Source organism: Ailuropoda melanoleuca, chromosome 3, assembly GCF_002007445.2.
Source record: "Ailuropoda melanoleuca isolate Jingjing chromosome 3, ASM200744v2, whole genome shotgun sequence".
Taxonomy (NCBI): Eukaryota; Metazoa; Chordata; class Mammalia; order Carnivora; family Ursidae; genus Ailuropoda; species Ailuropoda melanoleuca.
Window position 1 is genome coordinate 51,926,247 of NC_048220.1, and position 25,597 is coordinate 51,951,843.

A 25,597-nucleotide genomic window follows, 5' to 3' on the forward strand; every position below is an offset into this window, starting at 1 on the left:
ATATAAATTAAGTCAACCAACATTTAAGAACACTCTTACTCCAGGAGACGGAAGAATTTTTATGCTGAAGCTCTTTCATGCTTTCAAGGAATTGAATAAGACGTGGACTTAGTGAAACAAGACAAAACATCAAAAGAAAACTGATATCGAAAGAGAGGAAAAGAAATAGGGACATTGTAGAATGTAAATAAACTCACGACTGCAGAATGACAACAAATGCAGAGAATAACTGCAGCATGTGGACAGCTTGAAAAAACGCTCACAAAAAGTTGTGGGAAAAAATAGATCATTTGAAACGCACATTCTCATCTGAAAATGGTAATACTCATTTTGTGGCTGGGTTGTGAGAATGACGTGGGATAATTCACATAACAGACTTGGCACAGTATGTGGCCCTTAGGTGCTCAGTAGTGTCAGAAATGAAGAGATCATGGCTCCAAGGACAGGGACAACATTGAGATTGCTGCTATGAGACAGGAAGAGATCAGCAAAACTGAATGGGAAAAAATAGATAGCTGTGGTATTTTTTTTTTCCTTGAACTGAGGAAAGCTGGAATGCCACTTCTTAGGAAAAGCCATAATAGTGACAAACACCCAAACTTAGCCCTGGGAATTAGGAAATTACTGAACTTCAGAGAGTGCCACAAGCATCCTGGCAAAGAAGGAGAAGCAAGGTTCTCTGAAGCAAGTTTCAGATTGCCCAGAGCAGCAAGAGAGTGGGGAGGAAGGGGTGACCTGATGGGACAGTCCTTCATCATTTGTGTTAATGTGAGTGAGTACTCTAGAAGATCGTGGATTCTTGGCGAAGAGATCACACGAGAATTTGTGCTTCAGGAGTTGGCAATTTGAATATTACTGTGCTGGGTACCCAATTACCAAACAAGGCAACCAATTTAGCAAGCCAGATATTCTAGAGATCCGACAATTATAAAATCTGTAAAACAGAGCAGTAACCTCTGAGGTCTAGATATTTTGAAAGAGTACTTTGTTAAATATGCATTACACAGAAAATATGTTTATGGTAAGAAAAAAAATGTAACAAAAAGATGGCTGTTGTAAATTTTCCCACAAGTTCTTAAACCAGTCAGAGAAGGAGGTTGACACTTCTGTAAACACATTCTGTCTCTAATTGTCTGCAAAGAGCTGCTTGTGAATGGCTTTATGGTTTAGAATTTTGTCTCCTTTTGCATTTTCATCAATAATTCCTTTCTCCCAACTTTATAACCACAATTGTTTTTAATAAGCAGCATCTGATTAGAAAAGCCTGCAATCTCATGGCCTACCACAGGAGTTCTGTTAGCACTGAATAAGAAAAGCCAGTTGTGGTGGAACCAAAACTCACAAACTGAAAAAAGAATGTGTATTTTGACAAATAAGAGGCAAATAGTGTTCTGCTTCTGTAGACTGAAAATTCTATACCCAGCAAAGTTGCCTTGGTTTGGGAAGGTAACAATAAAAATATTTGTAAGTGTAGAATGACTCCAGAAAGATCTATGTAATCAATAAACAGATGAAATACAAAATGAAATCTCCAGGAAAATCCTCTTGTTGAGCATTGAATCCTTAGTACATGAAAAAATAGTACAGAATGGACAAATGGGTTCATTCTACCAGTGCGAGAATGCATCAGTATTACATCAGCCTTCACTGTGACAGATTTTCCAGAAGATTTGTGAATCTGAGCTAATGAGATTCAGAGTGTTTCTGGAGTTTAGATAATTCCAGAAAAGCAGAGGGAAGAACTTGAACTAATCCTAATACTTTATTTGTTTTCAGTTTAGATTAAAAGTGGGATATATCTTATATTTTTTTTTCACATTTCTGTGTTTTAAAGGTGTTACCCACTAAAACATAGGAAGCACCAATGAGACCCATCCCAGTGAATGTGTTACTAGTTAACTTGCCATGGAATCCAGTAACCCACAGTTAGGGTCCCCTTCCCCTAGTCTCTATAGCCTTCAGGCCACTTTTGCAAGTGATTGTTGACATCAGAGATCAGCTTTTCCCATCATCTCAGAGATGCCACACCGACAGATCCCATGGTGGCATTTTCTAAATGGGCCATCAATTAAAAATCCTTTATCTTTGCTTAGATCTTTATTACTTGAAGTGTAGAGCATTTACTAGCACTGTCATTACCTGGAAGCCCCACCCAGACCCACAAAATTCAAATCTGCATTTTAAAAAGACCATCTGATGATATTGTGTACATGTTACAGTTTGAGAAGGACTGTGAAGCTCACTCCAGTTTTAAATCCTCGATAATTTACCTTCCTGTATAATTCTTTATCATCATAATAGCTTAAAGGACAAAAACACATGCTCATTTCAATAGTTGGTGCAAAGGTAGCTGATAAAGTTCCAGACCCATTCCTGAATTTTCTGTAATAATTACATTGAGGTTTTAGTTTATTCGAGAAGATTGGCATCTTTACAATAATGAATTTTTCCAGTTCAGTAATCAGTATATATCTTTCCCACCATATAGCATTAAATTTATTCCCATTTCTTAAGTTTACTCCATTAGTTATTTTTTCCGATCATAAATGTCATCTTTTTTTATTGTGTTGTTTTTCACATGCAGAAAATTAAGTGTGTGTGTGTGTATATTTTTTATAACTAATTACAAGTTATAAGAACTCAGTTTTAATAGTTTTTCAGGTGGCCCTCATGAATCATAACTACTTTTTACATTTCTGATTTTTTTTAATCTTGTAATCTGTCAAGGAATAAATTCATATGGCCTTAATAGTATAGGAAACTCTAAAACATTGGGTACTTAAAAACTATTTGGGCTCAACTCCCACTTCTGGGAATACAGAATACAGCTACTTGTCCCTTTTCTTTCCTCTAAGCACAGCTAAAAGCCCCAGACATTATTTGTAAACAAACATAACACTGTGAAAAGAATGAGAGAGGAAAGGCAGACTGGCTTGGGAACCTGGAGTCCCAAGGAAGGTCATGGAGGTGCGTTCTGTGGTTTTCTTTTAGCTTCATATATCTCAGACTTGTTGCTGCAGAGACTGGCAACATGGCAATGCCAGTGAGTGCAGGCAGAAACTCCAACAAAAGCCTGTTGTCTGTAGCCAAAGGACCGGGAAAGGTGCAGCCCAGAAAGACAAACCTTTTAGACAATAACCACCTACTCTAGCCAAACAGCACAGAAAACAAAAAACAAAAAACCACAGAACTGTGACCCCACAACAATTATGCCACCAAGTCGAGAGCTTGGCCTTCCACCCTGGTAGTCTCTAACAAGGTACCCAGGTACCCACAGAGCATGAACTTCTGTGCTCACAAACAGTAATGTGGCAACCCTCCCTTTCCTTGCTGGGTGATGTCAAAGAAGGCATGATGGAGAGTCAGGACTTTGATCACAACTCAGTAGTAATGAGGCCACCTTTTGTAAAGCCTTCTGCTCTCAGTGGAGGCCACATGAGGAGTAGTAACACAACACCACTGCCCTCCTGGGCAGAGTGGAGTTGGCACAACCATGAGGGGGTATTTAGAGCTCCCAGCCACCACACAGCGGTAATAAGCAGCCCCCACCTCAGATGTCAATAGAGGCTAGGTAGAGAACCTGAACTTCCTTCCACCCCTGCTTCCCAGTAATGAGGCAGCATCACCACCCCTTTCCCTTCCCAGAACAATATCAGGGAAAACCACCTAGTACAGGTTAAATAAGATCCAGTGTCTTATTAGTCATCACATAATATCCAGTTTGTCCACATTTCCATCAATAACAAACATTTCAAGAACCAAGCAAACTGTAAATTTTAAAAGACAATTAATAGATGCCAATACAGGGGCACCTGGTTGGCTCAGTCAGTTAACATCTGCTTTCTGTTGGGGTCATGATCTCAGGGTCCTAGGATGGAGCCCCACTTTGGGCTGTCTGCTCATCAGGGAGTCTGCTTTTCCCTCTCACTCTCCCTCTGTGTTCTACCTCTCTCTGTCTTGCAAATAAATAAAATCTTAAAAAAAAAAAAAGATGCCAGTACAGATGACAGAGATGTTATAGTTACCTGACAAAGATTTTAAAGCTGCTGTGTTACAGTAAGAAATTATGAACACACTTGAAACAAAGGGAAAAAAATAGGAAATCTCAGCAAAGAAATAGGAGATGGGGGAAAAAAATTAGAACTAAGACATAGAACAACATATAAAAAAAACTTGGTGGACTCAACAGCAAAATGGAGGGAGCACCGGACCAAATTAGTGAACTGGAGAATAAAATGATAGAAATTGCTAGATCTGAACAACAGAGAGAAAAGTTTGAAAAAACAATGAACAGAGCGTCAAGGCATCTGTGGCACCATAACCAAAGATTTAATGTTTGTGTCATCAGAGTTTCAGAGGAGAAGAGAAAGGGGAAAGACTGAAAAAACCTGAAATAAATACTGTCTGAAAAGTTCCTGTGTGTGGTCAGAGACCCCGAGCCACAAATTCAAGAAGCTGAGTAAATCCCAAAGAGGATAAATTCAAAGAAATGTACCCAAAGACGCATCACAAACTTCTGAAAAAAAATTTTTTTAAACCTTTAAAGCAATGAAATAGAGATGACAACTTAGCTATGGGGGGAAAACAGTTCTCATGACAGAAGATTTTTTCATAAGGATTTGTGGAAATGAGGACAAATGGCACAACGTGGAAAGTAAAGAACTGTCCAACGTAGTATTCGTTATCCAAAGAAAATAATCCTTAGGAATGAAGGGGAAATGAAGGCATCCTCAGATGAAGAGGAAAATTAATAGAACTAGCATACCCTGCCTTAAAGAATAACAAAGTTCTCTAAACAGAAAAGAAAATGATAAAAAGAATTTTGGAAAATTGGGAAGAAAAAAAGAACAATGAAAGTAAAATTGTGAGTAAACACATTTTCCTTCTACTCTTGAATTTCTTTATGTTTGACAGTTGAAGTAAAAAAATGTAACACTGTCTTATGTGGTTCTAAATATGTATATAGACGAAGTCGTATTGTAAATGGGGTAGGGTAAAGGTGTGTGTAGGAAGGTAAAGTTTCTACACTTTGCTAAAGATCAAAGTATAAATGAAAATGAAGCAGCACTTTTTATCAGTCAGTTTGGACATCGTCAACCTTCTTAATTTTCGTCAGTTCACTGAGACCCTGGGAAAACAAATGTCTATCATACACTGTTTGGAGGGCAATTTGACAGTAGCTATCCATTTTAAATATCAGCTGTTTAGCCAGTAATCCCCAGTCTCTTAGCCTATCTTGATGGAAGAATCCATACAAAATACATAATACTGTGTGTACAAGGTTGTTTACAATAATAGATTGTATATGCATACCCCTTTGTTTGCCTATTGCAGAGAATACATAACGAAAAATTAATAGTTTTTTTTGTGGAGTAGCTAGGTCAAAGTAGGGGTAGGTACATAGGCACATTTTACTTTATACCTTTTCTCTCTTATATCCTAATACATCATCTTGCATGGAGTACAGATTCTTTGCCTGGAAATAGATATTATTATTTTATGTTTTTCTTTTTTGTTAACAAGTCATATCCTAGCGTGTGTGGCAAACTACAATGTCCTTGTTGGCCTTGGATCTTGGAGATCCTCTCGTTCCTCAATGTATAGAACATACATATATGTGACCCTGTTTCATTCTTCGTAACTGCCATGTAGCATCCCTCCCTAAGAGTGCAACTGCAGTTGATCTGTTTCCCCCTTTGTAAACATTCTGCTCTATGCACATGTGTAGTAAGTAGTACAAGCAACGCTGCAGCAAAAACCTTTATATATAGTTCTTCTGTACTGGTGCTTTTCTTGGGCTCAATACGAAGAAAATTAGAAATACTAGGTGAAAGGCTAAATAATGTTAAATCTGATATTGTTAAATGCCCTCGAAAAGGCTGTATTCCTTTGTACTTTACCTGAACCCCCCTCTCCCATCTCTGCTTTTTTATTCACTGCTTGACAAGTGGATAAGATAACAACTTTCCCAAAGTTATTCTGACTGCTGCCTGAGGCTCCCTCAAGCGTAGAGCCATCCCACATTGTTTGTAGATGTTCTGACATTTTTGTAGATGTTGTTTCTGTGGTCTCCTCTTTAAGTCCAATTCCAGCTATCTTCTCTCTTCCAGGATCCCTCAGCATTGTTGATCCATATGCTTTCTTTTCTAACACTATAGTGAATTGCTTTAAAAGCCTATTTGTAAGATGTTACCATTAGGGGAAGCTGGGTGAGGGTTTTATATGGAGCGCTATTATTTTTGGAGTTATCTGTAAGTTTCTAATTATTTCAAAAAGGAAAGTATTTTTTTCAATACTTTGTCATTTCTAGGGATTTGAATTGAGAGAAGTCTGATTTTTTTTTTTTACCATAGTGACTGTTTTGTTTTTAATCATTATAAGACATATTTTTAAGTGGTAATAAAATTCCACATGCTTTGTTTTTAAAAGAACGAATGAGGTAGATTGACATATGTAAACATGAAATTGTAAAAATAATTTTTTTTGTATTTGTCCTTTTTAACAAGAAACTTGTATTTCATTTCCAACATGAAAACAAAACCAGAGAATTGAAGTGAGTTACAAAGTTATGTTTCAATAAAAAGATTCTCAAAAATGAATTGGAATAAACTTTAATTAGTTTTGTATTTAATCATTCTAAAGATACCAGTTTGTGTCTAGTTTTTGTAAATGTCGCCTATAAAAGTCCTCTTTAATGGTGATAACCTAGTAAAGCTTTGTTGATGAAGCATCACTAATCATCATGTAGAAATAGATAAGATAATAAACGATCAATCACAGCACTCCTTTGTTCAGGAATCCAGAGTTACAAATTCGTCAAGCCTTTATCTTCCTGGGTCTGGGCCACCGTGGGTCCCTTGCTGGAGTAAAGATACTTACTGGTCATGATTCCGAAGCATCTTATGTTGTTACCACATGATAGCAGTACTCAGTTAATCTCTTTGTATGTTTCAGGGAAATTCCGTTTTATTATTACTTCTTGTCACCCAGAGCCTTGGTAAAATTAAGCTTTCAAATGGGAAACTGGGCTTCTACCTGGTACATGTGCTGTCCCAAGTTTGGGACAAGCTGTGAGCTGGTTCAGCATAACGTCCACCTCCCAGTGATGGTGTCCACATGAGATTTGGAAGGGAGGGCCCCTGACAGTGTCCCAACGCAGTGCCTCCTGAGATGTACTCTGTTCTTGCGTTTTCTGAAATTAAGTGGGAAACCGTTGCACATCAGTAATTCTGTTACTTGTTCTTCCCCACAGGCTTTTTGGAAGGGACGTAAACAACGGAAAGCATATTCGCGCAGGCGGCAAATGTTGATTGATAATATTGATTCTATTGTGAAGGTAAACATTCCTTCCTACCTTATCAAGTGCTTGACTTAAACCTTTCTCTTCATTTTAGTTTTGCTCCTGGAAGACAGATTATAGAAAGAGTACATAGGAGTTTCGAAGTCGGAGTTAATTCCCAGGTTTGAGTCCCATGTCCATTACTCACTTAGGTGATCATCTTCGAGTCTCTTAAAACGCTCTACGTGTTTCATAACCTGTAAATGCTCTTTCTCTAGGAAGTCCAAATTGAATTTTTAAGCTCTGGGGGAAAACTGTGTTATTTCACATGCCTCTTACCATATTCTCTAATAATATTTACAAAACTTAACGGTACAAAACCCAATTTGTTAGGCAAATGCAAAACCAGTGACAAGAAGAAGCAGAACTAAGTTAGGACCTGTATGTGAGTGGTGAGCAGGTCTAACCCTGCTCTCAACCCAAGCTGATGACTCTGAGTTTAGAAAAAGAAAAGGCACTGGGGTGCCCACTGCCCAGTGCTGAAAACCAGAGGACTGCCCAGAGGTGGACTTGCAGACAATGGGGAAATCCAGATTAGAGTTGGAATAGCAGGGCTGGAGAGAGATTGGAATCAAATGAGATTAATTCAAAAGACCTTTTAAACTGTGAAGGCAGAGAATGACATCATCTAGAGCCATCGTGTTCCTTGGTAATGTGCTGTGCTTTCCATGGAACACACGCCGTTGTCTCGGAAAACTGTAGGTCCAGACTGGTCCCTCATGAGAACTCTGGACGTGTTTTCCTGTAAAGACCTAAAGGATCCTGGATGCCTTTAAGGGATGGTGGAAGAAACTCCGGACTTGGTTTTTGATTCCCTGAGTAATAGTAGCAGTAGCTACTCTGCCTTGCCCCCTTGGTTTTTATTTACTGAGATTAAAGCAAAGTGGTACAAAGCTACATTACCTTCCCCACCATAAGGTATAAAATGCTTTGAACCCCTAGGAAAAAAGCAATAAAAGAAGTAGGAGAAGAAGATGAGACTTAGGATGTTAATTATTTGGGGGGCTGCTCACTCTTACTTTTTTTTTTTTATCAAATTATCAATATGATCTTTAGGAAGACTGCATGAAAAGATATTAAAGGTTGTTTAGGGGCGCCTGGGTGGCACAGCGGTTAAGCGTCTGGCCGTCGGCTCAGGGCATGATCCCAGCGTTATGGGATCGAGCCCCACATCAGGCTTCTCCGCTATGAGCCTGCTTCTTCCTCTCCCACTCCCCCTGCTTGTGTTCCCTCTCTCGCTGGCTGTCTCTGTCAAATAAATAAATAAAATCTTTAAAAAAAAAAATTAAAGGTTGTTTAGTAATTGCCTTGATTTCTCTATTTAACTCTCTTTTAGATTCAGTCCTGGTTCCGGATGATAGTAGCACGGAGGAATTACCTCGCACGACTGCAGTATTTCAGAGATCATGTAAGAGACATGCAAGGGGATTCTCACTCAGGCTGAGAATGAACTGAATGAATGCTTTGTTGAACGTTAGCGTTGAATGATTTCTATTGAACGGTGGAAATGTTTTTAGAAGAGAACCGAATGGAAGACTGTTAGTATATTGTATATGCTGGCTGCATGTGTTCCTGTCTAGTCTTTATATTAAATAGAATATTTTGTCAGTTCAGGAAGAGAAAATGAAATGTCTTCTTTCATAAATATTTTTCATGCACTTGCTTCCTTTTGCCCAAAGACACACACCAAAGCTTTTAATTGAGTTAAGTGATATTTTCTTGTCTCCCCCGCTGCCTTTGGCTCAAGTTCTAAAACATCCATGTTACTTAGTTGGATGGACAGTTGCAATGTATACATCAGTAACCTAACATTTTTTTTTTTTAATCCAAAGCTAAATGGTGGAAATGAACAGTAGGAGGAAATGACAGGTCTTAAGAACTCAGTGCGATAATATTTGAAGCTTACTTTTTTTAATTCAGAGTTCATGTTCAGAGCAAGACTTCACTAGTTAGGACTGCAAAGGAAATGTGTGAGAAGAAATGGATGTGGACTAGTAATGCCAAAGAGAAAAGATTCCAGATGAGTCTTTTCCAATACTGATTGTAAAGTTTTTCTAACTGCTAACTGATAAACTTAAATAGAAGCCCACAGGAAGAAGTTTTTTCAGAATCATTAAAGAATAGATAAGTGAATATAGATTGAATCATCTCAATTTGGGACTAAAGACTTTTAGAACCCTATATAAACAGTCCCATATAATCTTGTCAATACTTTTAGCTAACTTATCTGACCCTTGGTCTGCAAAGAAAATGCAAAAAATGAACATTGAATACACTCCATCTAAATATTGTCAGTTCTAAATAGTTTTCATTCTTTAAAAAAAAAAAAAAAAAAGAGTTTTATTTTTGGGCGTATCCAGGGAGGGAGGGAGCCACAAGTCCTTGGCTAGGGGAAGACCAAAGACTAGCTTGTTGGAAAAGCCAGTAGAAGCCATGTTTCAAAGACCTGTATTAGAGTCATTTCATCAGTTTGTGAGATGTGAGTCTGAAATAGCGAGCAGCTTGGCTCTTGAAAGATCTCTGAACCATGTGCAGCTACTCAGGCGAGTGGGTCAGGACCCCGTCATGAGACAGATGGGAGGGGGGAACCCAGTCACAGTATCTTCTTTGGCAACGAATGAGATGTGGCAGTCAGGGGAGAGTGAAGCATACCAAATGGGTGATGTCAGTCAGAAGACAACGTGGCACAGAATATCAGTATTCCAACCAGGCATCAGAGAGGTGGTATATCAGTATGTGGAAAAGGGGTCCCGAATTTATGTGGAAGGCAAAAGAGACTATGGTAAATACACAGATGAAAATAATATGAGGTGACAAGCAACAACAATCAGATGATAACATAATTCTGAGTGACCAGAGGTGCCTGGGCGGCCCAACTAGTTGAGCGTCTGACTTGATTTCAGCTCAGGTCATGATCTCAGTGTGGTGGGATCGAGCCCTGCATCGGGTTCCGTGCTCAGCAGGGAGTCTGCTTTCAATTTTCCCTCTCTCTGTCTGCCCCTCCCCATCAACTCTCTCTCTCTAAAATAAATAATTAAAATTCTGAGTGACCAGACCAAAGACAAGGCATAGAGTGGATGGTTCTTTAGCTATTGTTTGGTACAGTCTCATTTCCAAATCATGTGTAGTCTTTATAGTTCCTAAGGACAAGAATTAAAATATTCTTTTATATAAAATGAAAAAAAAATTTTTGAGTAATCTCTACACCCAAGATGGGGCTCCAACTCACAACCCTGAGATCAAGAGTCGTATGCTCCACCACCTGAGCCAGCCCGGTGCCCCTAAATAGTGTCCATTCTTAAATACTGTCAGTTCTTAAGTAGTTCTGAGTTCTACATTTGTGGAAGAGATGAGCCTTGGGAAGATCATGACTGGTCTCATTCTTTTGCAGAAAAATGAAATTGTGAAAATACAGTCTCTGCTGAGAGCAAACAAAGCTAGAGATGACTACAAAACATTGGGTAAGTGGGAGTACAGATCTTTCTCCACTAACAGTAGGGTTTTGTCCTGATAAACCCATCACAAGTTGACGATATCCTAAGTTGAAAATGCATTTAGCACACCTTATCTACGGAACATCATAGCTTAGCCTGGCCTGCCTTAAATGTGCTCGGAGCACTTATGTTAGCCTACAGTTGGACAAATCATCTAACACAAAGCCTATTTTATAGTGAAGAGTTGAATAGCTCGTGTTACCTATTGAATATCACACTGCAAGTGAAAAACAGAGTGGTCCTGAATGTATGGGTTGTTTACCCTCGTGATCACGTGGCTGACGGGGAGCTGTGGCTCACTGCTGCCTCCCAGCATCAGAAGAGAGCATCCTATGGCATGCGCTAGCCTGGGAAAAGATGCAAATTCAAAATTCAAAGTACTTTCCTATTGAATGTGGATGGCATTTGCACCATCCTGAAGTCAAAACATTGTAAGTCAAGCCATCACTAGCTGGGGATCATCTATATTCTGAAACAAAGTATGGATTCCTTATAAATGAGGCAAAAACAAAAACATCGTAGTCACTTTAGAGGCTGCTCGAGAAACAGAAGTTGTCCGTTGTTTCCAGTAGGTTTTGACCATCACAGACCGCACATTCTGAACTGGTGCACAAAGGAACGTTGACGGCAGAAAGTGGGACTTCCTGTTACGAGAGGAAGGGATAGGTAGAGTGATATGATTTCTTCAGAAAGAATGGAGTTGGCATAAATGCTGATATTTTTATATTAAATTTGAGCTAGAGTCGGAAATCTAATGCACAGCAGTTATCCAGAAGATAACTTAGGTTTGGACTGTTTAATTTGTTTTGTTGGCCTACGACTTTTTTCTCCTCATAAATAAATACACAAACAAACAAACAAAACAGTGTTCATATAAGAAATATGTCCATATAAGAAATTTTGGAAACATGAGTAAGAAGGAAAAATATGAATAAGAAGGGCAAAAACTCATCTCCCAAAGATGGCTATGAACATCTTATAATTTCATTCTAGGCTTTCCATGGTCCCTATGGTTTTTAAATATTTTTTATTATAATACTAATATATTTTTAGAAAGTTTTAAAACAGCAAAATAAAATAAAAATCACCCAGAAATAACATTCACATTTTGCACTATTTACAATCCCAACTTTGCGTATGTTCTTCTGTTCTTTGCATAGTGAAGATCCTTTTTTATATGCTGAATTTTTAGCATTCTTACTATCACAAGAGCATGTGATAGATTAAGAACTTGGTGATAAACTTAATAGTATTGCACAAACTTTTTAAATATTTTGCTCAGGTCATTCCAAATTAGTTTTGAGAGGGTAAAAAAAAAATCAAGATTTGTGCATCTTAGTCATGAAAATGGCCATTGTGCTGTGTCTACCTCTGCCTTGCTTCTTATTTTTATTTTTTGGAGGAAGTAAAAGTTGAGTAATGTAACCAGCACTGTGCCTAGGAAGTAGTTTAGCCAGTACCCTTTATTGCCTAAAGTCCATCTGAGTTTTGGGATGAAATATGTGGCTCAAGAAAGGTCTTCCCTGGTAATTGTTAAGGGACAGCCTCAGGAAGATTTAGAGACCAGGTTCTGCCTCCAGCCTGCAGAATGCATTGGATAACACATCATTCTGCTGGACTCAGAATCCCCTGTGCAAGCTAAGTGAGGAAAGGCCAGCCAGTCTTTTCAGGACCACACTTCTCCGTTGTTGAATTAATGAGATTAATCTCTCACTTGGTGGATACCTTTAAGTGTTTTACAAGAAGGCTAAATAGGGATTTTGTTTTCTGAGCCCTAACATGCTTAAACAGGTTTGCTGCCGCCTTTGCTCATGAAAGACAATTTAAGGATAAATTTTCCAAATGAACACAGGCTGCTTTTCATTTTATCATAGGTAACATGTTTTTGTGGTCAGTTGTGGGGATGCTTTTCACTTTTTTACATTTTTTTAAATACTGTTATTTATTTATTTGAGAGAGAAAGAGTGTGAGAGAAGGAAGGGGCAAAAGAAGAGGGAGAGAGAGAATCTCAAGCAGACGCTGTGCTGAGCATGGAGCCCAATGCAGGGCTTGATCTCATGACCCCAAGATCATGACCTGAGCCAAAGTCAAGAATTGGACACTTAACCAACTGAGCCACCCAGGCACCCCTTTACATTTTTTTTTTAATTACAAAGACAGAAGAAATTCTATTTTAAAAACCCAGGTGATTTTGTGTTAAAGCATAGAAGGTAGATAGAAACTATGTTCGTGAATAAGTTAGATGGAAGCTGCTCTAGGTTTTAGCAGACAGGGTGGTTTTCTGGTAACCGAAATGTAAATTTTCATTTCTTTCTCAATTCAGCATCTTCGTAAGACTAAGGCATTTTTTTTAAGATTTATTTATTTGAGAGAGAGAGAGAGATAGTGAGAGACAGCATGAGCAGGAGGGAGAGGGAGAAGCAGGCTCCCCTCTGATCAGGGAGCTGACATGGGGCTCGATCCCAGGACCTTGAGATCATGACCTGAGCCGAAGGCAGACAGTTAACCGACTAAGCTACCTAGGTGCCCCAAGACTAAGGCATTTTTAATCTGAAAAAAAAAGTCACTTTTATTAGTTTGTCATCATCCATTTTCACCCATTCCTTCTGGAAAGTCATTGAGTACCTTCAGGCTTGGAAGTTGGTGCAACTGTGATATGGCTCCTTCTCAGTGCTGACTCAAGTTAGGTGATTCTCTGAAATTAAAATACCCCAAAGTGATTCCCAGCCTGAATATGTCACAAGCCTACTGTTGACAGAGGAAATTCTAAATTTGGGCCATAATAATTAGTAAAGCTAAAATACTAATTTGTTTCTAACATGCTTATTGGCACCTACAGAGATAAGCGGTCCTTAGGAACAGAGAGAGAGAGTTTGAGACCAGAGGAGCTGGCTCGTGTTCTCCCAGCTTAGCTACACACATGAGCTCTAGAGCATTGCTCAGGCTTTTTCTGAAATGGCCATGTCATTAGCAACGTCATTGTTAGAAATGGTAGAAAATAAAGTCACACGTGCTTCAGTGATCAGGAAAGGAAGGGTCCCAAGGGCCAAAGTAATTTCTCCAATAAAGCCCATCAGAAGTGCAAGATACTAATATAGATGCCCCTAGATTTGGTTGTTCATGTGGGGTTCATGCTGTTCTTTGTGTTGTTGGTTTAACCCTTTTTATTTCTTGAATGTCGAAACAGCACAGAACCAAGCCGGAAGTAAAAAGAAGATGGGTTAGGGACTCAGTGTAAGGGAGAGGATGGCGATGGAAGTTGCCACAACGGGGCTGAGCTCTTTCAAGTCATCTTCGTGTTGTTGTGTATGACCTTTCATCACTGAAGGTCCAGGTCGTTTATTCTAACAGTTGATCCGGTGTTCACAGAAACACTTTAACAAATGTATTTTTTGTGAAGTCAGAGTACCAGGGAATTAAAGCATAATGAATGTTCAAAGCACTGAGGAGAAACCCTTTTAGAATTTAGACCCCCCTCTCAACAGCCGAGGCTGGTCTCCCAGACTCTGAGTGCCCTCCCTTGGTCCGTGCTAAAAGGACAGGGACCAAATTTCAATTTCTAAAATCCTTTTATTTGTGCCACATAGAACGTGTGTTCCACTTGTCATTCCATTGGCTCCTGTTTGGACTTACAGTTCTGCCCTCATTGACTTTTTCTAATTCACTTTTCACCTAATTCCTGCTCTCTCCCCCATGGTCTTTTGGGCTGAGAGAAGCCACTTTCCGTTTCCTGTGGCAAGAACAGAAATCTCTTATCTGGCTCAGCCACAAGGCCTCAGAGATAACTTAGTTGACATGCATTCTCACGTTCCTCATCAATAAGGCACAGATAGGTAGAACTATGTTCTCAGTGGGAGAGTCCTTGAAGCAGTGTGGGAGAAGGCTGATAAATGAGAATTAGATAAGGAGAAGACAGACCACATGGCATCAGTGGTGTGCAGTTATTTATATGATCAGTTTCCCTGTCCAGATTTGACATGGGCAGAATGAGTCACTCCAGTGACCAAGTACTTCCACTGCTGTATTTTTGTAGTAATGCTTTAGTGAAATACCTGATTCCTCTCCTATTGTTGATAATTCCAAACATGCCTGATTAAAGCATGCCTCTTCCTTTACCTACAGTTGGCTCTGAAAACCCACCGTTAACAGTGATCCGAAAATTTGTACACCTATTGGACCAAAGTAACTTGGATTTCCAGGAGGAGCTGGAGGTAGCACGGTTAAGGGAAGAAGTGGTGACCAAGATCAGAGGCAATCAACAGCTCGAGAAAGACCTGAACTTGATGGACATCAAGATTGGGCTCCTGGTGAAGAATAGGATCACACTGGAGGTCAGTGCCATCCGTGGGGCCTTCAGCTCCCAGAAGAGAGAAGGGGCACGTGTATTTGCCCACAACACCTTTGTCTAGCTAAACTCGTTAGGAATCCACAATGTGTTGTCCAAATTCACTCACCATTTTTCTCATGGTTCTCAGACCTGCAAAATTTTAGACCCCTGCCCCTTATAACATATTTTGTAAGACCTCTTTACCATTCTGAAATGAAACTTATATGAAACAGAGCCTACTTACATATGTATCTTCATAATAAGACTAAGGCCTTTCCATGAATATAAAACAGTAATGGATTAGAAAAGCATGGATTTCAACATGAAAGTGCATGGGACCAGTGCCATTAGAAGATGTGAGTAAGTTGCCTGAGGCTTGGGCCTCTTCCCAGAGTAACCACAGACTGAACAAAGTACGGAGAGGGGCAGATGCGACTGATGCCAGTGAGTGGGGGAACTGTCTGATTGCATTTTCCAGAATGGAAAACAACTCTTTGTAAAGTTCAGAGTAAGCAAGTTGATCTCCCCCCACAGAATTGCAGTCTTAGAAAAGTCAGTGTATATTAAAATTGGGGAGAAATGTATTTTGCTTATATCTAAAACAATTAGTTTTTAGGCTCAAATAATCACAGAATTTCGACCTACATGAATAACCAGCAGGACATTGAAAAATCCAGCCATGCAAAATGTGAGGAATTTACGTAGGACTGTCCTACATATTGCAGGACAACAGAGCGTCCCTGCCCCCACCCACTAGAAACCAGTAGTACCTTCCACTTGTTAGATGTTAAAAAAAAAAAAAAAAAATCTTTACAGGCCTGGTGGCTGAGTCGGTTGGAGGTCCGACTCTTGATTTCAGCTCAGGTCATGATCTCAGGGTCGTGAGATCAAGCCCTGCATTGGGCTCAGTGCTCAGTCCAGAGTTGGCTTGAGATTCTCCCTCTCCCTCTCTCTCTCCCCTTACCCTCACTCACGTTCTCTCTCTCTCTCCCCCTAAATAAATCAATTCAATCTTTTAAAAATAAAAACAAACACCTTGACGCATTTCCGAAATGGCCCCTACGGAGCAGACTGCCCCCAAAACAGCCTCTAAGTAAACAGTGCTATAGTTTTGTACCTCTGTGAAGCCTGTTCATTTTAGAGCTCTCTCAAACCCTGTGAAAAGGTTCATTTTTACCCAAGAAAGTTGATTTGTAGAGTAAGATGTGTCTCCCTGTCCCTGGCCCAGTGCCACATCAGTTTTCAGAAAACAGATAGGTCGGGAGGGCCGTAAGAAGTTGACCTTCTGGAAACTCTGAGAAAGCTACCATGGGTCAAACATAGAGTGCCAACTGCCACTGACTTGAGTCTGTGGTTCTGGAAAACTGGGAAAAGCACGGCTCAGGAGGCCAGCAGAGAAGTGGAAATGAATGCCCCACTCTTGTCTCCAGCCCTCAGAGAGAAATAGTGAAATAGTGCACAGAAAATAAGGAAAATAGAGCAATTTATAAAATAGGAAATGATGGTCTTTTCTAACTATTAAGAAAAGTACTATTTAAACATTCTGTATTAAGTCTGTTTTTATTATTTTATCCAGAAAAATAGTACTTCTCTCCTTTTTAAGAAAAAAAAATGTGTTTGGATTATTTGACAAACATGAGAATTTGTAAAGTTTAATATATTCCAGAAGGTCCTTCAGAAAATGCCTTTTTTGGCCTTCAACTGCTGTTTTACCCTACTCCCATAAAGTTGTAAACAGGAAATGCCTTGCCTTTTAAAATAAAGGCTAGTTAGTTGCAAAACACTGAATAGTAGACGTAACATGTCGCTTGTTATTCATGTGGAAAATGAAATCATGGCAAATTTTCAGGTCCGTAGGAATGCTTAAGATTTTTAAAAAGTATTCCCAATTGATAACATTGTGAAACAGAGCTAATTTTTCAGCTTATTTTTTCAAGTACTAAATATTGATTACTTATTGGAAATCAAGCTAATGATCGTTAAGTATATGGTCTTTAGTCTTATTACTGATAGTAGCCTTTTTCGTTTGATGATAAGAACAGTACAGTGGAAGCTTAATTTATAGCAGTGAAAAAGTGAGAAACAACCCAAACACAAAAACAATAAACAGAGAACAACAGAATTAGTTTAACATGTAGGTTACATAGCCCCTAAAAATAATGTTTTCAAAGAACATTTAAGGGCAGGGGGGAAGTTTGCAATACAAGAGACAAGACAGCAGAACCTAAAGCAGTATGACTTCATTTGTTGTAGAAGCAAGCAAGCAAGCAAGCTAGAAAAAGAAGTTAAATGATTTTTCTTTGGGGGGGCTTGTAAAATTAAACTTCTTGATTCTTCTTCTTTTTTTTTTTTTTTAAACTACTGAGCATGTTGGGGCCCCTGGGTGGCTCAGTCCGTTAAGCATCTGTCTTCAGCTTAGGTAATGACCCTGGGGTCTGGGATCGAGCCCCAGTTGGGTTCTCTGCTCGGCAGGGAGCCTACTTCTCCCTCTCCCTCTCCCTGTAGCTCCTCTGCTTGTGCGCTCGCTCTCTCTCTCTCTCTCTGTCAAATAAATAAATAAAATCTTTTAAATAAATACATACATACATGCGTACATACCGAGCATGTGTTTAGTGAGGAAAGAAAGGTTTTTGAAGGAAGTAACTTAGTTTATAAAGAACAACTCCAGCTCTCTAAAATTTTTCTAAACTTGACATTTCCTCACCTGGCTGGCTCAGTTGGTAGAGCACGAAACTCTTGATCTTGGGATCATGAATCCAAGCCCCCCCATGTTGAGTATAGACATAGATAGATAGATAGATAGATAGATAGATAGATAGACAGACAGACAGACAGACATTCCTCCTAGAAATCACAGAAAGTCAGTGGGTGAATAAAATGGCTAACATTGGTTTTAGGCCAACAACAACAACAAAAAAATGGCTCAGAGATGGAGACAAAGCAACTGAAGCAGCAGTTTCTTAGAAAAGTAGAAAGGAGGGGCGCCTGGGTGGCACAGCGGTTGGGCGTCTGCCTTCGGCTCAGGGCGTGATCCCGGCGTTGCGGGGTCNGACATTCCTCCTAGAAATCACAGAAAGTCAGTGGGTGAATAAAATGGCTAACATTGGTTTTAGGCCAACAACAACAAAAAAAATGGCTCAGAGATGGAGACAAAGCAACTGAAGCAGCAGTTTCTTAGAAAAGTAGAAAGGAAGAAAGGTATAAAGTCTAGCTTGAAAGAAAATCTGAATAGAAAGTAAAGGTAAACTTGGGGCGCCTGGGTGGCTCCATCGGTTAAGTGTCCAACTGTCGATTTCAGTTCAGGTCAGGATCTNGTAGAAAGGAAGAACGGTATAAAGTCTAGCTTGAAAGAAAATCTGAATAGAAAGTAAAAGTAAACTTGGGGCGCCTGGGTGGCTCCATCGGTTAAGTGTCCAACTGTCGATTTCAGTTCAGGTCAGGATCTCAGGGCGGTAGGGTCCAGCCCTTCATCCGACTCCACGCTAGCGGGGAGCCCACCTGAGATTCTCTCCCTCTCTCTCTGCCCCCCTCCCCACTCACATGAGTGCACACGAGCTCTCGCTCTAAAATAAGCAAATAAATCTTTTTTTAAGAGAGAAGAGGAGTCTTGAATCCCTGAAACGTTCACTGATGAATGTGGTGTGTAATAGGAGGGCAGACGTGCAGGCTAGGCCTACTGAAAACCCAGGGGAAGGCTAATTTTACAGCTTAATCTCACCACTTCACTGCAGATATTAGCATGTTTCCCTGGGCATGTTTCTTAACCTCTCTGAGCCTTGTTTTCTTCACTGAAAAATGTACCAAATGCTTCACATACATTGTTTTTAACCTTCACAGCAACTGAGACTGCTATTATCGAGCCCATTTTATAGATTCAGGAAACAGGCTTGGAGAGGTTAAGCCAGGCGAGGTCACAGAACTAACAAGGCTGTGCAGGTACCCCCTGCTTTCGCGTCTCCGAAGCCCAAAGCTTTGTACCACTCTACACCTTCTAAACAGTTTTTTATGTTACAGCCTGTGACCTGCATGCAGGTATCCTGTGGTCAGGGGAAGGGACAAAATGGTGGCCATCAGGGCAACCTCAAAATGAGGGAATATCATGAACAAGTTAAACACTTGCTCCTTCAAACCACTGTTCTCCCATGTTCAAGATTTATTGGTAAGAATAAGGGACATGAAATTTCTATTAGCGAAAAGCATATGCGTTTGGAACCCCTGCTTGGTTGGCTTTCAGCTCCTTCTTCAAACTTCCCAAAGAAGACTTCTGCTGAGACAGGAGCAGTGTTGAGCAAGGCATCATTTCAGGGAAGTAGGAAGAGGGAAGGTGAGCTTTTTGCCATGACCCACACAACTCGGTAGGCATTGGGATCTGGAGCAGACACTGTTCCAGCTGCCCAGCTGCTGGCTCCCCCGCCCCTTCCCCTCCAGGACCCAGCATCTGATTCTCCAGCTTCCCACCCTGGATTCCTCTCCCTGTCCTGCCCTCACCCAGTGTCTCTTTTCTAATGCAAAGAAACTTAGTTCTGCCCCAGAGCTTGCTTGCCACTCCCGCCCTCTCTTCTCACTTCTCTTCTGTGTATGTCCAGAACCATAACATAAAGAAGTCTAGGAACAAAACAAATGAAAAGTCTTGAGTTTCCAGAGCCACCTCCATTGAAAATAATTGGAGGGGGAGTTAAATACCAAGATTTTTTGTCTGCCACATATGTAAAACCAAGGTAATGTATTTACTGCACGTATTTGAGAGACTTGAATGATTTGTGCCTCACTGATGACTTGAAGAGAAGAAAGCTGGGATATATGGAGCTGTAAGCCAGACTTAATCTAATGATGTTTTAGGACTTCTTCTCAATAAGGATGTCAAGCAGCTGCCTGCCCAGACTTCCCCTTAACCTCCAGCTGGTGCTTATTAGTACACTTCCTTTCTCCATCCTGACATTTTTCATATGCTTATGAAATAAGGGTGAAAATGTTACCTTTTTAAAAAATCAAATCAAATCAAATCCCCCTATTTCTGCATACTAGCAGTTAGGAGGACAGAAGTAAAGAATGAAGTCCAAGTAGCCCCTCCCTAAGCTGAGAATGGCAAAGAGAAAAATCACTGACCCACAAGACAGTGGTTATAACCACATGGAACTATCTGACAGCAGAACTCCAAGGTTTTTATTGTGTTTTTTTTTCCCCCTACCTGTGGACTGACCTTTGCTATGGGAGAACAGGGTGCTAGGACATAAACAGATTTAGAACCCGTACGCAAAAGCTGATGGTCGTTCTCATTCCCAGGGGCCATTGGAGGTGGTGGCAGGCACATTTTTGGTCATCAGAATGACTAGGGGTCCCTACGGGCGTCTGATGGACACGGGCCAGGGACGCTGGATGACCACTGATCCAGTGATGCACACACCGTAAAGCCTTGTATTGGCTGAAATTCCCAGAGTGCCCCTCTTCAGGAACTGTGGTCGAACATCCTGCTGCTGGCTACAGATCGACTCCTCCCACGGAGGCCTGGCTAAGAGCCCAGGGAAGCAGATGGAAGATTTAGGAAAAACAGCTTTATTGCCGCCTGCTCTGTGGGACAGTGGCCCATTGTTAGTGGCAGAGGAGGCAGGCATTCTAGAGCATTGGCATTCATTTGAGTGATGCACCATTGGTGGGTCATGAAAGCAATTAAACGAGTCACATCAGCAATCTTTAAAAAGTTGAATAAGAGCAAATTGAAGATATCAAAGTGTATCCCAGTAGTATGGATAAGTATTTCATATTGCATGTGCATGTGTGCTTACCAGCAAAAGATGCAAGATGTCTTTTGTGCTGTGGGTTCCTGTAAAAATATTTGGTAGGCCCTTACCTAAGAGTCCTGCTCTCGTTCCTGACCCTTTATGCACCTGAAGGGGACACAGTAGCCTGAAGTGACTACTTGACAAGGTTTGCAGCCACACCTTTCCCAAGATTCTTTTGTAAATGGTTAAAGGAGCATGATTGAGAAAAATAAACTTTGTTAAATATTTAGGGGATTCCTTTCACTTCCATCTCTAATTGCTACATTGCATATTTTTTGAGAAGATCTAATGCATTCTTTAAAAGTGTACACTTTAGTGGTGTTTGGTATATTCACAAAATTGTGGGACTATAACTTCCATTGTTCTAGAATATTCACCCCAAAAAGAAACCCCAGAGAAAATGTTCTCAGATTAGATAGCATGTAAGTTTTATCATATGTGAATAACATTCCAGTTCATAAAAACAACACCCATATTCGTTAACAATTACTACCTACAGCAGAGCAACTAGTAATCTACTTTCTGGCCAAACAGATTTCCCTATTGTGGATATTTCATATGAATGGAATCACACAGTATGCAGTCTGTTGTGACTGGCTTCTTTCCTTTAGTATAGTGTTTTTAAGGTTCACCCATGTTTTAGCCTGAATCAGTACTTCATTCCTCTTTATTGACAAAGAACATTCCATTGTATGGATATACCACATTTTTTCTATCCATTCATCAGTTAATGAACATAGGAGTTGTTTCCTCTTTGGGGGTATTATGAATAATTCTGCTGTGAGCATTCATGTACACGTTTTTGTGTGGGCATTGGTCTTCCATTCTCTTGGATGCATATACCTAAGAGTGGAATTGCTGGGTCATATGGTAACTCTGTGTTTAACTTTTGAAGGACTGCCAGAATGTTTTCTAAGTGGATATACCATTTTACATTCCCACCAGCAAGGTATGACTTGGGAAGACGTCTATTCAAATCTGTTGCCCGTGTTTGATTGGGCTGCCTTTACTTTTGAGATTTAAGAGTTCTTTAAATCCCTCAGTTGATGTATAATCTGCAGGTGTTTTCTCCCCTTCTGTGGGTTGTCTTTTTATTTCATTAGTAGTGTTCTTTGACTTACAAAGGTCTTACTTTTTATGAAGTCCAATTTATTTTTTCTTTTGTCACTAGTGCTTTGGGTGTCATATGTAAGAAACCATTGCCTAATCCAAAGGGACAAAGATGTATGCCTAGCTTTTCTTTCAAAAGTTTTATAGACGCTAACTACACTTAGTTCTTTGATCCCTTTTGAGTTAATTTTTGTTTATGGTGTGAGGTAGGGGTCTGACTTCTTTCTTGTAAATGTGGATATCCAGTTATTCCAGAATCATTTGTTGACAAGACCATTCTTTCCCGATTGAAATATATTGTTGCCTAAATTACATCTTAAGAACAGCTAAGTACAGCTTGGAGAACAAATATTACAAAAGCCAAATTCATCTGCAAGCTGAGTTTCCTTAATTTAACATCCTCTGTCTTTTGTTTCTTCCTAAGGGAAATGTGGAAAATTAATCTTTCCAACACATGTGTTTCAAGGTGTGTGTGAAGGGAGGAGGTAAAAAACAGCAGAATAAAACGTAATCATTTCATAAATTTTTTTCCAGGATGTAATTTCACACAGAACGAAGCTGAATAAGAAAAAAGGTGGAGAAATGCAAATACTGAATAACACTGACAACCAGGGAATTAAAAGTTTGAGTAAGGAGAGGAGAAAAACACTAGAAACATATCAGCAGCTGTTTTATCTTTTACAGGTGAGAACAATTGCTTTCACTACAAGCTTTGGATCAATACTGTATTCCTTGGTGGTCTACAGTGGATCTTTTCCCAGTGTAAAGCTGTAGTCGCTGACATGTTTGAGCCCCTGCTGAGTACAAAGTGCTATTCTGGATGCTTTACGTACATCGTCTCATTTAATTCTTTCTACAATCCTGAGAAAATAGTAATTATTGTTATTCCCATACTATAGACAGGAAAACTGAGATGCAGCCAGTAAATGGTAAAACAGGGGTATTGGAACCCAGGCAGTTTGACTTCGGAGCCCCTGCTTCGGAGACTGTGTTATATTACAGCTATCCACAGAGACAGCATAAACCTATTCATAATATAAGCAGATGCTGTCCACCATGAAAAAATTAAAGTATGTGCAAAATGGATCTTTACCTGAACCAGCCTGCCCTTCTTTTGAGAAAAGAACCAGAGAGTTTGGATTAGGGCAAGAGGGCATCTTTTTGATTTCATTGTTTTCATGGCATTACTACGATGTCAATGAACAGTCACTTTCCACTGCTTCCAGGGTGCAGGTGAGAATAAGTTGAACTGCTTACGGTTGGACTGTGGTGGACCAGTTACTGTTTTGGTTAATCACTGATTCACCTTATCTGCCCTACCAGCACATCCACGTAGTTCCAAAGAAAAGTGAGTAAGCAAGTGTTAGTGATAAACAAAGCCTTCCCTTGGGCAGGAAAACTTTCCCCAAAAAGGTGGGTCAGCAGTTCTTCCATGAGTCAGGTGTCCCTTTGTGTGGAGATGCTGCTGCTGTTGGTGGCTACGCCCTCAAGGCCTGAAGGGCCCTGAATCCTTCCTTGGGGACCACACTGGCATTAGGTATACAGAGAACACGTTACCCAAACCATGAATGAGCGTGGTTTGCCCCATGAAAGAAGTTAGGTTAGATACAGAGGAGAATTCTCTGTCTGGAATAATAGACTGGAAAGCAGGTGTAGTGCCACAGATGGCCACAGTGTGGCAGCATAGAAGGAAAATGTTAAAACAGTATTGTTCGCAGAATCCATTGCTTAATTAACCCCAGCAAACTTTCCAGAAAGAAAGGGGGCTCCCCCTGGTTAGGGTAGGGTTTTTATCGACCTAAATTAGAATAGTAGTCATCCACCAGTTGGAATTTTAATCTTAGGCATTTGTTTTGATATCCATGAACCTCCCAACGTATGAGGTTTCTTTAGGATTTAGTTTCTAGAGTTAGATTTTGAAAGAATTTGCGTCATAAGGAAAGTGAAACTGTGGTCATTGGCCTAAGACTTGTATTTTTTACCTTGTTCTCTAAGTGGAGACCCATGAATGGAAAGGGTGAAAAGCACAGGAACATGTTGAGAATAAGTCCACCAAGTCTTATTCCCCAAACAGCCCCAAACTGCGAGCGCCAGAGTTCGACCACTCAGCTGTACCCAGTGAGATGTCTCTTGAAATCATGTATTTTTCTTTGCATTTCTTGGAGCCATGAGCCTGAGATCACTGAGGAAACTACAGAAAAGCAAATGGTCTGGATTCCTTTGGCCTTTGAATGATGCCTTGGCAAGAAGTCTGAGCCAAAGCACAGGTCGGCTAGGATAAGTTTTCCTTTGCGTTTGCCTCTTCCGCCTCAGCCTCCCTGGAAGGTGCTCAGGTCGTCTGGGAGGCACGAGGAGTAGGCTCGCCTCAGCTTTAGAGTGAGTTTCCTTTCGCCTAATCCATATGCTTAGTGTGGGAGAAGAATCCCTGCAGAACTGTGAAGAAAACGTTGTCCTCAGCTACTGCTTCATAAACTTTCAGCCGATCATGATGAGCTTGAAAGTACACCTAAGCAGTAAAGTAAACGAGAATTCGGGTTTTCCTTAGAAACTTTCCAGCCAAACTGCTTGAGTGTATTAAAAGAAGACGAGTTCCCATGTGTGGAACATTTTCTCATCAGAAGGAAGATGAAGAATTAGGGATATTTAATTTCTCTATGTAAATATTTTCCTCTATAACCTATATAGTAGTTGTTCTCCTCTAACCTCATCTGGTTAGGGTGGCTACTGGAGAAATCCCGTAATACGTGAAGGCTGCCGCTGCGTCTCAGGAACCCCATCCTCAGAAGAGCCCTCAGGAATCCACGTCAATTTTTTTTTTTAATCTTGAGTTTTAAGTCATCTTTTTTTTTCTTGTCACTTTCTTCTGCCATTTCATCCATCAACTGTCTTGACCTTCACCCCTCTTTTCAGCCTCCCTATGTCACTCCTACCTTCTCTCTCCTTGTAAAACATCCTAGCCATCCCACTGTCTCCACAGGTAAACGTATCCTTTTCTTTTTTCTTTCTTGTCTCAGAATATGGGGTATATTTCCTTCTGTTCATTCATCAGTCCTTCTAGAATAATCTACGTAGCTGGGCTCTTGGTTCATTACTGCCAGTCTCTTCAAATACCGGATTCTATTGGCCAACCGCTCTCTCCTCTGTGTCTCTACAATAAATATTAATGTAGCTTGAAATGGTTAACAGTGCATAATGTACATAATATGTTTCATTAAATATACAGTATATAAGGCTTAAATCCTATTGTAGCTTTATAATATAACTTCCTATAGTATTAATATTAGCCGACACCTTTTAAAGTCTTAGTATGTGTCAGACACTCCACTATATGCTTTATACATATTAAAGGGAATCGGGGACACCTGGGTGGCGCAGTTGTTAAGCATCTGCCTTCAGCTCAGGGCATGATCCCAGCATTCTTGGATCGAGCCCCCCATCGGGCTCCTCCGCTGGGAGCCTGCTTCTTCCTCTCCCACTCCCCCTGCTTGTGTTCCCTCTCTCGCTGACTGTCTCTCTCTGTCAAATAAATAAATAAAATCTTAAAAAA

General features: G+C 40.2%; 1 protein-coding gene across 5 annotated transcripts in view; it reads left to right on the forward strand.

Moving 5' to 3' along the window:
* The window catches only part of IQGAP2 (IQ motif containing GTPase activating protein 2), a 283,284-nt gene that overhangs the window by 219,946 nt on the left and 37,741 nt on the right, over positions 1–25,597 (forward strand). For all 5 annotated transcript variants that reach the window (XM_034656385.1, XM_019806525.2, XM_002925818.4 and 2 more), the window contains 5 exons: positions 7,253–7,336; positions 8,676–8,747; positions 10,731–10,800; positions 14,956–15,164; positions 22,585–22,734. In XM_034656385.1, coding sequence (XP_034512276.1) covers positions 7,253–7,336; positions 8,676–8,747; positions 10,731–10,800; positions 14,956–15,164; positions 22,585–22,734 — 585 coding nt within the window. The remainder of the gene's footprint in view (positions 1–7,252; positions 7,337–8,675; positions 8,748–10,730; positions 10,801–14,955; positions 15,165–22,584; positions 22,735–25,597) is intronic.